This window comes from Crocodylus siamensis, chromosome 15 (assembly GCF_052110815.1).
Source record: "Crocodylus siamensis isolate JL-2025a chromosome 15, ASM5211081v1, whole genome shotgun sequence".
Lineage (NCBI taxonomy): Eukaryota > Metazoa > Chordata > Crocodylia > Crocodylidae > Crocodylus > Crocodylus siamensis.
In genome coordinates this window covers 29,521,501-29,533,604 of record NC_143409.1, presented here as the reverse complement: position 1 = coordinate 29,533,604, position 12,104 = coordinate 29,521,501, and the positions used below count along the sequence as shown (strand labels likewise).

The 12,104-nt window shown below is 43.5% G+C and overlaps 1 protein-coding gene across 2 annotated transcripts in view; it reads left to right on the top strand.

Moving 5' to 3' along the window:
• PSTPIP1 (proline-serine-threonine phosphatase interacting protein 1) overlaps positions 1-12,104 on the top strand; it is a 99,469-nt gene that overhangs the window by 57,493 nt on the left and 29,872 nt on the right. For both annotated transcript variants that reach the window (XM_090029192.1, XM_090029191.1), the window contains exons 4-7: positions 1,364-1,398; positions 2,743-2,849; positions 5,313-5,375; positions 10,853-10,951. In XM_090029192.1, the coding sequence (XP_089885318.1) occupies positions 1,364-1,398; positions 2,743-2,849; positions 5,313-5,375; positions 10,853-10,951 (304 nt within the window). The remainder of the gene's footprint in view (positions 1-1,363; positions 1,399-2,742; positions 2,850-5,312; positions 5,376-10,852; positions 10,952-12,104) is intronic.

The following is a 12,104-nucleotide window of genomic DNA, read 5'->3' as shown; positions in this document are numbered from 1 at the left end:
TGTGGAGGAAGTGGGTTCTTCCATGTTCCTCAGGCCTTCTTGAGTGGCCAAAGCTGTGTAGGATTTCCCCGTGCCAATCACCTATGGGTTGGTACAGCCACATCCATCTCCTCAGTCTCTAGGTGGCCACACCTCATGCTTTTGGCACTGGAAGCTCCAGGTTTTAAAATAAACCAATTAATGGGTTTTTCTGAGTATTCCTTATCCTCTTGTGAGTTTTCCACCTATGCCACATCAGTGCCTCCCTTCATAAAGCCCCAGTACAGACCTTTAGGAGGTAGCATAGTCTCTGCTCCGGAAAGTTTACTTTCTAAATTTGGTGCAAGTTACAAAATTCAATACCCCTCTGGGTAAAGAAACTGATGAACAGGTTCCCTGGACCTGGGTGCAATGGAGATGCAACACTGCAACATGGTGGTGAGGAGGAGAGTGCTTAACATGCCCATGTCATCATCTCTTACTTGATTTACTCTAGCTGTCTCTCTGCTGGTCATTCTGCTGCTTCCTTAAAACATTTGTAGCTTGTCCCCTGTTCAGGTGCCAGAGGATTTATTATTCATTTATCCCAGGACAACAGACAATATATTACTGCTTTTTAATAGCTTTCTGTAAAGCCACATTATAAAACTCTCTCTCTCTCTCGGCTGGTTCAATCTGACCGTTCTCAAGTTGATCAGCAGACCATTTTGCCCTGCCAGTCTCCATGATCCAGTACTGAAAAACAGGTCACTGAATATGGCTCATCCATACATTGTATGGCTGTGAACAAGCACTGCCTACCTGCAGGGTCCAGATCTCCAGGCAGGCCTCTATGTAGTTCTGAAAAGCACTTTGAAGAAAATCTTGCGCTGGAGTCTTTACACAATGTTGTGCTGGTACCACACAGGGGGTGCTGCAGAAGTGCAGGAAGGAGGTAGTGTTATGTTGCCTAGTTGCAGCCTCTGCTGTGAAGATAACTAGGGAGGAAACACAATATGCAAGTCCAATATTCAGCTCTGACTAGGTCAGGCTTGCCCATCTTTGCCATTTGACGTTCCCTGTGTGTTCATCCCAAAATGCTACCACAGAGACATTTATGCTAACGTGCATAGTAGCTAGGGATTAAGGAGCATAGCATAGTTCAAACAGAGGAGTTTCTAATTCCCTGCTTCATAAAGCATTTATTGCTCTTCCTAATTATAACAGAGAAATGTGATCTTCCCTTTTAGTATGGTCGGTCTCTGTAACAAGACTGTCAAGGATTTTATTTTGTGTGGTTCTTTGAAGGGAAAGTTTTGGTGGCAGAATTTTTTACTTTAGATTTAATTTGTCCTGGGGAAACATATTAATATAAGTGCATGTTTGGTGTTTTCTCTCCCCTCAGCACACTGAAGGCAGCATTTGAGGTCCTAAAACAAGGTAAGTATTTATATCTTCCTTTTTTCCCCCTCCCCACTCTTTTTTAAAATCCTTTTACTCCTTGCTTATTTAAAGGGCCAAGCAGACATTGAAGCGGACAGAAATCTCATACATTCCTTTGCCACTGGGGCAGGGGCTTTCCACTCCAAGAGGCTTACTTCCCTTTATTTATAGCTTCTGCTGCTCTAATCCCCTGTGGGTAACATGGCGGTGATAGATAATCCAAGCAGAAGCCATCCTCCCGCTTCCTCAACTTCACATAAAATTCAACTCCCAAAGGCACAGAATGCAAACATTGTAAACCACTAGTAGGGCAAGCCTGGCTGTGCTGCATTTCTCTTTCTGATTCCCCATGCTCCTGTATACAGCCTACTTCTCCCCTCCTTCCCTGAATCTCTAAGAAACTAAAGTGAGAGCCTTTAAACAGTCCTCAGATCAGGTCCCTAAGGTCTCCACACTGGAAGACATGCAACAGAGAAAGACTAATAGTAAACAATGTGGTTGGTGGGAAGATGATAACTATATGGATAAGGATGGAAGTTGTAAGTAGAGAGAAAGAGGGGGAAGAGAGACATGAACTGTCTGCAAATGGGACTATGAAGGAGTGAAACACAGGCCAACTAAAAGCATTTGGTAACCAGCTATTTCTCCATCACTGCAGTGTCAGGACACTGGCAGTCCTTCGCTTTTATTTACGGCATGGCATTGGGTGTGGGTGGTATTTCTGGTTTTGTACCTGTATGTGAGGGGTTGGTGTGGTGTCTTTGGGAAAATCAGGTAAGTGGTTAACCAGGGATGCAGGGCACTGAACTCGATGGCCCAGGAGGCCTCTTCCCATCTTATGTCCCTATTTTCAAGCACCTACAAAGCATGCTTTTAGGACGCATTACAAGTAACAGTTGCTCTGGCACATGTATGTTGCAGGCCTCATCAAGAGTAGTAGGAAGGGTCCTGTAAAGTCATTTTTAGGATCATAATCTGAGTAGATGATGAGCAAACCCACCACAAGACCATGGACATGTGAACAGAGTAAAATTCCAGGGATAACTCTAAAGCAAAAAAAAAAATCACACAAACAAACATGCTGTGTATTGAAAGGGAGGTAATTGAAATCATGAGAAAACTGTCCCCCGATTCATCCAGGATGAAATTTTCTACCATTAACTACCTTGTTTGTTGGGTTTGGATTGCATGATGTTTTGCTGCTTTTTATTTTTTCATCAGCCCAATTTGCCATGGCAAATCATTAATTCCTGCCGCCTTCCAGTGCGTATCCTGCTGAAAAGGTTTGACCTTTACTTATTAAAGACCTCTCTGCTGACTATCAATTCTGATCTATCTTAGAAATTGAAAATGTTGGAAACTCACATATTCAGCTGGCAGTAATGCTGAGGGATGAACTGAAAAGAATAGAGGAGTTCAGAGAAAGACAGAAGGAGCAAAGAAAAAAGGTGAGGAACCACGAGAACCTTCATACCAAATCAAACCAATGGCATAGTATCCTGTCTGCAGCAGTGGGGTCTGGATGCTCCAGAGGATGATAAAATACCTCCCAGTGCTCCTAGCTAACTCTGCAGTCCTGTACTAAGGGGGAAGATCTCTGTCTGATCCCAGCTGGTGATTATGTCCTGAACTTTGAAAACAGAGAGCCTTTGTTACTTTTACTCTCTACCTAGAATAACTGTAGATGCTATTCTTATTCCTGTATTTAATCCTTCTTTTTTAATCCTTGCTATGTGGTTTGCCTCAATAATATTTTACAGGAATACTAAATACACAGAAATTAAAGCAACAGTAAAATTGTAAACCTTGTGTTGAATTCATTGCCTAGATAGTAGGATGAGGCACACAGTAGAAATACCTTTAATAAATGGTACTTATCAAATTATTACTATATAAACAATACAAACACATTCATGCAAGCTCTCTTCTCCCTTAGTCCTCTCAGATTCAGGATCCTTTGAGCAAGGAATTTGCTGATGGAGGCAGCTGTGGTAATTCTTATACCCTGGGCATGTCTACCCATGTGCTCCACTGTGCAGTTGGTTCTAGCAGTCTCGGTGGCACATGGGTTATTTCCAATGTTGCCATAGCATCTCACATAGATACACTCACTTTGTGGTTCAATTTAGGAGTAAATAAAAGGGATGGCCACCCAATCCTAGGAAACAACAGCTGTTTGTAGCAGCCACACCAAATTTCCAAATCCCACTTTCTTTAAAAGAAGGGGAAAGAAATTCTGGTAATGGACTCAATGATCTTCCGAGGTCCCTTCCAGCCCTGATGTCTATGAAATCTATGAAATGCCAAGTGTACCTTCTTCCATTTTGTAGTCCATGACAGAGGAACACAGAAAAGTGAAGCACCCTGAAACTGGGGAGTAGGTTAGCATCACCCCAGCCCCACTCCCAACAAAACTGCTGTCCAGCTTTCAAGACCCACTTCTGCCTCATAAAACCCATTCAATTTAGCACAGCTCCTTGTTTAGTTCATCAGTATTTTGCATCACCCTCCTCACTCATTTGACTAACAGGAATCCTGCAAGTAGCTTTTTAAAAAGAGTTAATCTGTATTTCAAGCCTTTAGCCCACAATTCAAAAGAAACATTTAAAAAAAGAGACTGGGAAGAGGAAAAGAACTTGCCTGAATTCTAAGTATGCACTGCAGGTTTTTCTTTCAGTCACCCACGTGGCTGCTGAGAAACTCATGCTAGGAGCTGGTGCCAGCATTTCTAGTGATCTCCCAAAGTGCAGTGATTTGTATTTGGACTGGCTCCACAGCAGCAGTCAGGACTGCATCATTTGGCCCAGCTGGCATTTAGGAGAGGCAGTCCAAAGACTGCAGGATTAGATTCCCTTCCCCAGTGAGGAAACCCTTATCCCTGCATTCTTCTGATATCACTGATGAGATCAGTACAGAAGCCAAGGAATGTGAGGAGAGATGGCATTATGTACACTGAGATTTCATATTCTGAAAATAAGACTGTCATGGGGGAAGGGTGAGAGAGATCTGCCTGCCTGATAGCAAAGCATCGCACTTAAGCTTCCAGCTGGGAGTTATCTACCAACCTAAATTTCAAAGAAAGCATGTAACAATGTCCTTTTAAGCTACGAGGGTGATGTGCATGGAAGCACATAATCATTTGGCAGAGATGAAGTGATACCGTATTAATCTGAAAGGAATTATTCAAGCCCAAAACTCAGCAAGGTGCAACACAAGTTTGCCTCCACCAGTGGTTCTCATCCTTTTTTAAACTGACAGCAGCCCTTGTTAGAGTCCAGCATCTCCACCCCCTCAGAAAATGTCAGCTCTTAGCTTCCACTCTTTTTTTGGTGATGGGAAAAATACTAGAGCAGTTCTTCTGTTGCAGAGAACTCAGAAAAACCAGAGCAGTTTTTTGACACTATGGATTCATATTTGCTATCTCTGGGTTTATCTAATGAATCATGTACAGGTGTTTGTAAACCTAACAGCACTAATATTACATAGCACCCTGCAGCACCCTTTAACAAGACTGCATGGTACTGCAGAGTGCTATGGCACTCTGGTTGAGAGCCACTGGCCTATACAAACCCAGCCACAGCTCCAGATCCATTTCCAGCAGTTGTGCTTATACAAGTGAACTCTTTGAGCAAAGCTAATGGACAGGGAGAGTGTGTGTTGTGCTACTTAAATGTCATTTAAAAAAAAAAGAAAAGAAAAGAAAGAGAGAGATAAACTGAAGACCCACATTCTTTTAGCTATTAATGGATGCCACTGAAGCAGAATTGTTCTAGGAAATTGTTGCTTGTGTGTTGGCCACGCTAATGTGCTCTGTGTCATTTAGAAGTGTGTCAGCTAGACATACTTCAACAATTCTTCTAATCCTGCCACTAAAAATAGGAGAAATACTTAGTCCCGTGTGTTTCTTACAGTATGAGTCTGCAATGGATCGTGTGCAAAAGAGCAAGCTGTCCCTTTATAAGAAAACTCAGGAGGTAAGTTATGAGGTTTAGTATACATTCATTCAAATCCAGACTGGTTAAATAGGGGTGGGGCTGCAACTGGCACCCAGACACAATAATTTAAAGGAAAGTCAAGAAAGTATGAAATTTAAGTGAAAATATAAGATTCCAATCATAGATTTCATAGATTTCTAGGGTCAGAAGGGACCTTGTAGATCATCATTCCAACCTACTGCTCTGGGCAGGAAAAAGTCTTTTTTTAAATACATAGGGAGTAAAAAGAAAGCACTGGGTAATGTGGGGCCCCTGCAGGACATGCTTGGAAATCTGGTGGTTGCACCAGATGAAAAAGCTGACCTCTTTAACAAATTCTTTGCCTCCGTTTTTCTGAGCAGGGACCGAGACATTCCCCCCCCCCAACCCAACTGGGATTCCAGATGGACTCAGGAGAGGCACCGCCAGGCCTAGGGTCAGGGAAGACCTAATTAGGGAACTTCTGGGGGAGCTGGACAAGTTCAGATCAGCAGGTCCAGATGATCTCCACCCCCAGGGTGCTAAGGGAATTGGCAGGGCTCATTGTGGGGCCCATGGCACGGCTTTATGAGCACTCGTGGTGCTCTGGCCAGGTGGCAGAAGACTGGAAAAAGCCAATGTGGTCCCCATTTTCAAAAAAGTGAAGAAGAAGGACCCAGGTAACTATAGGCCCATTAGTCTTACCTTGGTCCTGGGGAAGCATTTTGAGAAAATTATCCAGGAGCATATCTGCAAGGGACCAGTAGGAGAGATTATGCTCAGGGGAAACCAACATGGGTTCATTAGGGGCAGGTCCTGTCAGACCAACCCAGTTGCCTTTTACAACCAGGTCACAAAATCCTTGGATGCAGGTGTTGCAGTAGATGTAGTCTTTCTGGACTTTAGGAAGGCCTTTGACACCATCTCTCACCCCATTCTCATTAAAAAACTTGGGGACTGTGGCATTGATACCTACACAGTCAGATGGGTCACAAATTGGCTAGAAGGCTGCACCCAGAGAGTGGTGGTAGACGGGTCATTTTGGACCCAGAGGAATATGGGCAGTGGGATCCCCCAGGGCTCAGTCCTCGGGCCCGTACTTTTCAACATCTTTATCAGCGACTTGGATGAAGGGGTAAAAATCACCTTGTTCAAATTCATGGATGATGCTAAGACGTGGGGAGAGGTGGGCATGCTAGAAGGGAGGGACAGGCTACAACTAGATCTGGACAGGTTACAGGGGTGGGCAGATGAGAATAGGATGGGATTCAATACTGACAAGTGCAAGGTACTGTACCTAGGGAGAAAGAACCAGCAGCATACCTACAGGCTGGGGAACTCCCTTCTTGTCAGCAGAGGCAGAAAGGGATCTTGGAGTCATTATTGATTCCAAGATGAACATGGGCCGCCAACATGAGGACACAGTCAGTATGACTAACCGCACTTTGTCGTGCATCCACAGATGCATCACAAGCAGGTCCAAGGAGGTGATCCTCCCCCTCTATGCGACATTGGGCAGGCCACAGCTGGAGTACTGTGTCCAGTTCTGGGTGCCACACCTCAGGAGGGATGTGGACAACATGGAGAGGGTCCAGAGGAGAGCCACTCACATGATCAGGGGGCAGCAGGGCAGGCCCTACAAGCGGAGGCTACAGGACCTGAACCTGTTCAGCCTCCACAAGAGAAGGCTGAGAGGGGATCTGGTGGCCATCTATAAACTTACCAGGGGGGACCAGCAGGGAATGGGAAGGGCTCTGTTCCTCCGAGCACTGCCCAGCGTAACTAGGAATAACAGCCACAAGTTGATTGAGAGTAGACATCAGGAGGCACTACTTCACGGTCAGGGCAGCTAGGATCTGGAACCAACTTCCAAGGGAAATGGTGCTCGCTCCTACCTTAGGGGTCTTTAAAAGGAGGCTAGATGAACACCTCGCTGGGGTCATTTGATCCCAGTACTCTTTCCTGCCCATAGCAGGGGGTCGGACTTGATGATCTGCTTGGGTCCCTTCTGACCCTATCACCTATGAAACTATGAAACCTCCAAGATAGGGGAAAGCACCACCTCCCTTGGAAGCCCATTCCATATTTTGGGAACCCTCACTGTAAAGAATTTCTTCCTGATATCCAATCTAAATCTACTTTCCTTTAGTTTGCAGCCATTATTTCTAGTAACCCTGAGGGGCACCCTGGTAAACAGAGTATCCCCTATTCCCTCCTGACCCCCCATGATGAGTGGTACAATGTGTGGGCAGACCCGGCAGGCCTGAGCAAGACCGAGGAAGGGTGGGGACGGAGACGGGACAAGGAAGAGAAGGGGAGAACTCTGCCCACCCCAGCAGCTTCCTTACTGCCAGGAGCAATCCAGGCACAGAGCACTGTGCAGCCCCAAAGGAGGACTCTTTCCCCTCCTTTCTCTCCCCCATGGGGTGGGGAGGGGGGCTCTGTGTGATTCTGGAGGGGGACTCCTCCCCCTCCTTCTCCTCTACCCCCTGCACCAGTGTGGGGTGGGGAGGGGGGCCCTGTGCAGGGCTGCCTGGCCTCAGAGGGGGACTCTTCAACCAGGTTTATCGCAAACCAGTTTAGGCCATTTTAAACTGGTTTATGTATGCAGAATTTATGTTCTATTACAGGTTTATACCAGCTCCTGATCACTTAAACCAGTTTGTGTGTGATGCCTGTCCCTAGCCTAAAGATGCAGAAAAAGTGCAAGGAATAGAGAGAACCCTTAAATCAATGGTACACTGAACAGAGTTCTAGTAACTTTTATCTGAGGGGCTCATAGATAACTGGCATTGGCTTCCAGTGGACAATAATCCTTAGGGTATGCAACTAAGGCTTCATCTGTGTTCCAGTTGCCATCAAACTGCAAAAACTATCTGTATATACAGCTGCTGCTAGCAGAGTTGTAGCATGCTCCCCCCCGACTAAGCCAAAACCATGATATCAATTTACTGTACTTAAGTTTATTGCTTAACCACATTTGTGACCTCACTGGTTTATATCACCATGCAATCTGGTCTTTGTGAAAGGGACTAAATGGTGCCATAACCATATAAAGAAAGTAAATGCCAGTTCTGGTACTAGCTTAGAGCTGGAACATTCTTATACCTACTGGTTACTCTAGCTATACAAAAAAGAACAAAGTATCTTGCAGAATATGTTGGCATACTTGTGAGTAGGCATCAATACAGTAGATAAGTTGGCACAAACACAGCCATAGATTACCTGTCGTTGTCAATGGTACAGACTTCTAACATGATTCCTGAATGGAGTGCCAACAACTAATCCCATTGATCATGGAAATGAGAACCTTGCTAGGAACAAATATATTAATAACATGTTGGCTAGCATGATTTCAACAGACCTAGAAAATGGAGTAATTTTCCACAAATCTCAATTGCAGGGCAAACAAATAAACTTTGCTCTGATTTCAAGTGCCACTTTTCAGTGCAGGGTCACAATAAGAACAAATTTTGGATTATTGTTTATTATTTATTAACCTTAGCAACTCGTGTCTTGAACTCACTTGGTTTATAAGCTAAAATATTATTTTTTCCTACTAGTCAGCCTGGCATATTCAAACTAGGGATTTCAAAGTTGAGACAAGTCCTTACTGACTCATATACTGACCCCATTCATATTGATTCCACAGCTTAAATTTGGCTGCCAGAATCATGGGTGTCACTCTAATCGTCTATGACAACTGGATGATAAATCTGATTTAGCCATGGGATGTAGCTGACAATTCTGTTGATGATGCATAAGCAGTAATAACCTTCAGCTCCTTTTGCTAATGATATTAATTTTGGTTTGAGATAAGAAGAGTAAAAGCCATAGTTGTTGAGGTAGACATTAAGATTGGATCTATGCTGTTGTTTTCATAATACCATGTCTAAAGTAGATTTTAGCCTCTCACGGTGCCAGCCAGAGGCGACCCAAGCAGGGTGTGGGGCCTGGGGTAAATCAGCCCATGCGGAGCCCCGTCCCTACTCTAATCCTGGACCTGAAGAAGCAGTGGCAAGGGGGGAAAGAGGGAGTAGGGAGGAGCGAGCAGCTGAACGAGGACCCACCACTCCACCCAGCTCCACACCACTGCTGCTTCGCCTGGCTCCGCAGGCCCCCCAGAGTTCAGGGCCGGGGGCGGTCGCTCTGATTCGCACAAGGACAACCCTGGTGCCTGCCTTCATTGCTCATGGATCTAGTTTTCAGACAAGAAGCTCTGTGCTTTCTACCATGCTGGAGTTCCTTGTAAACATCTGCAAAGCCATTTTATTGCCCTCCTTTTTTCTTAGTAAAACTGTCCTTTGACACGATGTCTATAAAACAGCGTGATGACAGAGAGGCGGCTAGTGGGCACCATCTGCCATGCTGACCTGTACTGTCTTTCTGTTTCTTTATGCTCTTCATGTTTGTTACTTCCACCTCTTGTCTCTTGTTAGTATAAACTTCTTGTGAGAGGGACAGTATTTTTGTTCTGTACAAACTTAGCACAGTGGATTACTGGTATAGGACTGGGGACTTAGGTACTGGAGAGATGCAAACAAACAACATTTCCAACGGGACTTCACTTCCACTGACCAAGGCAGTATTTTTTGGAAGCAATGTGAGCCAATGAATAGGCACTGGACATGAATCCAGGAGGCCAGGATTTTACTCCTGGTCCTGCCACTGGCCTACTATGTGATTATGGCAAATCATTTCCTGTTCCACTGTTGGTCAGTCTTGCTTATGTAGTAGAGCTATTAAAAATGCTCCTGACATAACTCTTTTCTTTCAGAGGCTGACTTGTCAAAAGCAAAACACTGAGTAGATAGCAATAAAATTTCATTTACAGAGAAAAAATATTTTGATGTCAGAAATGTTTTATTTTAATATTGTCATATTTATTTGATTTTTTTACATTTAATTCATCTTATCATAGAATATTTTTAAAAACACCACAATTGGAATGACATGTGTTGATTGTACTGAAATTAGGTGCTCTGACCAACCTGAAACATTTGCTCAAGAATTTAATTTAATGGGAAACTGAGATTTTTGTTTTCATTCTCTTTCAGCATGGGAGTTGCTCTTCTAAAAACATGGGATTTTCCATTAAATGAAAAATCCACCCCTCCCCTCCTCCAGCTCTGCTATTTTGATTGTTAGGTTTTCAGATCAGGGAGTGTTTTTCACTGTGTGGGTCTGTGCAGTCCCCACTTCAATGGGGCACTGATTCTGAATAGGGTCTTTAAATCAATGTGACCCATGGCAGTACTATCTACAGGATGCTGAAGTAGGCTAGTTGGTGTGCTGCTCATTTGACTAGTCAGCATCCAGAGTGTCTCTCCAGCTCTATTTTTATATCCGTCTCTCAGCACTGTCAATTTAAATTGTCCGAAGACCTGTATGTAGTTTTGTTTCTTTTGCCTGCAGAAGAGATATTGTCATGCTAGAGAGAATACAGTCCTGTTATCTGACCTACAAACAAACCTTCTATTCAATTTATTTTAATGCAGTCAAAAAAGACCTATGAGCAGAAATGCAAGGATGCGGATGAGGCTGAGCAAACCTTTGAGCGGATAAGTGCTTCGGGCAACCAAAAGCAAACAGAAAAGGTATTGGAGACTTTAGTTCTATTTAAGCAATGCTACGAGAAAAAAACTAGTAGACAACTCAGTTTTCATAGTCAAGGTGCAGCAGAGTATGATGGAAACGAAGGTTAGAACCATCCACTCTGTGGGAAGGTGCATACTTTTCAAAGCTGCTTTCTATTCAAATTAACCTGGAACAGTCGAGATGTGTAACAATACCTGGAGAAGAAGGCTTTCCACAGACCGACAGAGCCCTTTGAACAATTAGTAGAACTGAGACAAGATCAGAGCTGTGAGTGTTTTTAAAAAGCAAAATGAGGGCTGCTGGGATTGAGTAATGTGACTGGTACAGCCCTTCTTTAGAAAAAGTTCAGATGCTCTTTGAATTGTAAGGCGAAGCTTAATGTTTTTGTTTTAAATGTCAAATTATTCATAAAAGTGCAAGGTGGAAAGAAACATGTTAATCAAGTGTTTCTACCTTTTGTTAACGTGTGTTAACCAATGTAGACATAATAATCTCATCCTTAAATCAATATTTTTCTCTTGGTAGCTAGTTCAATTTCATGTGAATTTACAAACTTAAAAATAAATTATTGAAAAGGCAGGCAATTCAGTCCTTCATTGCCTTCATCTTATGTTTTTAGCTGACGATTCAGTAACTTTTAATGGGAACATTTTACAATGGAACAGATGGGGAAAACAAAATAAATGAACTCCCTTTTTGCTCCATAAAAATCAGTGCAGTGTAAGCAGAGAATATCAAACCTTCTCTCTTGTGGGGGAAAAAATATCTAAAAATGGCACTGCAAATAAGCATTTGGTATCTTGTGTCCCAAAATCTTTGATGAGTAACAAATTAGATCTTTGTTATAAATACTGAATGAAAACCTGGTCCTAAGTAAAGAGGAAAATCCCTATTTATTTGTTGGGGATCAGAATCTTGCCTAGTGCCTTTCCCCCCAAAGGTTCCACGGTGTTTCACTGCCATTAACTTTACACACATCAACATGAACACGGTCGTTTCTCCCCACGCTGAAATACAGAGTGGCAGCTTGCATGGAAATTGTTAGCTGTTTCACTTTGCAGAGCAACAGTAAACAGTTTAGGACAGGAAATGAATAAAGACGATGCTGGGTTCTGACTTATCACGTATTTTCCAGCCAGCTGCAGTGAAGGA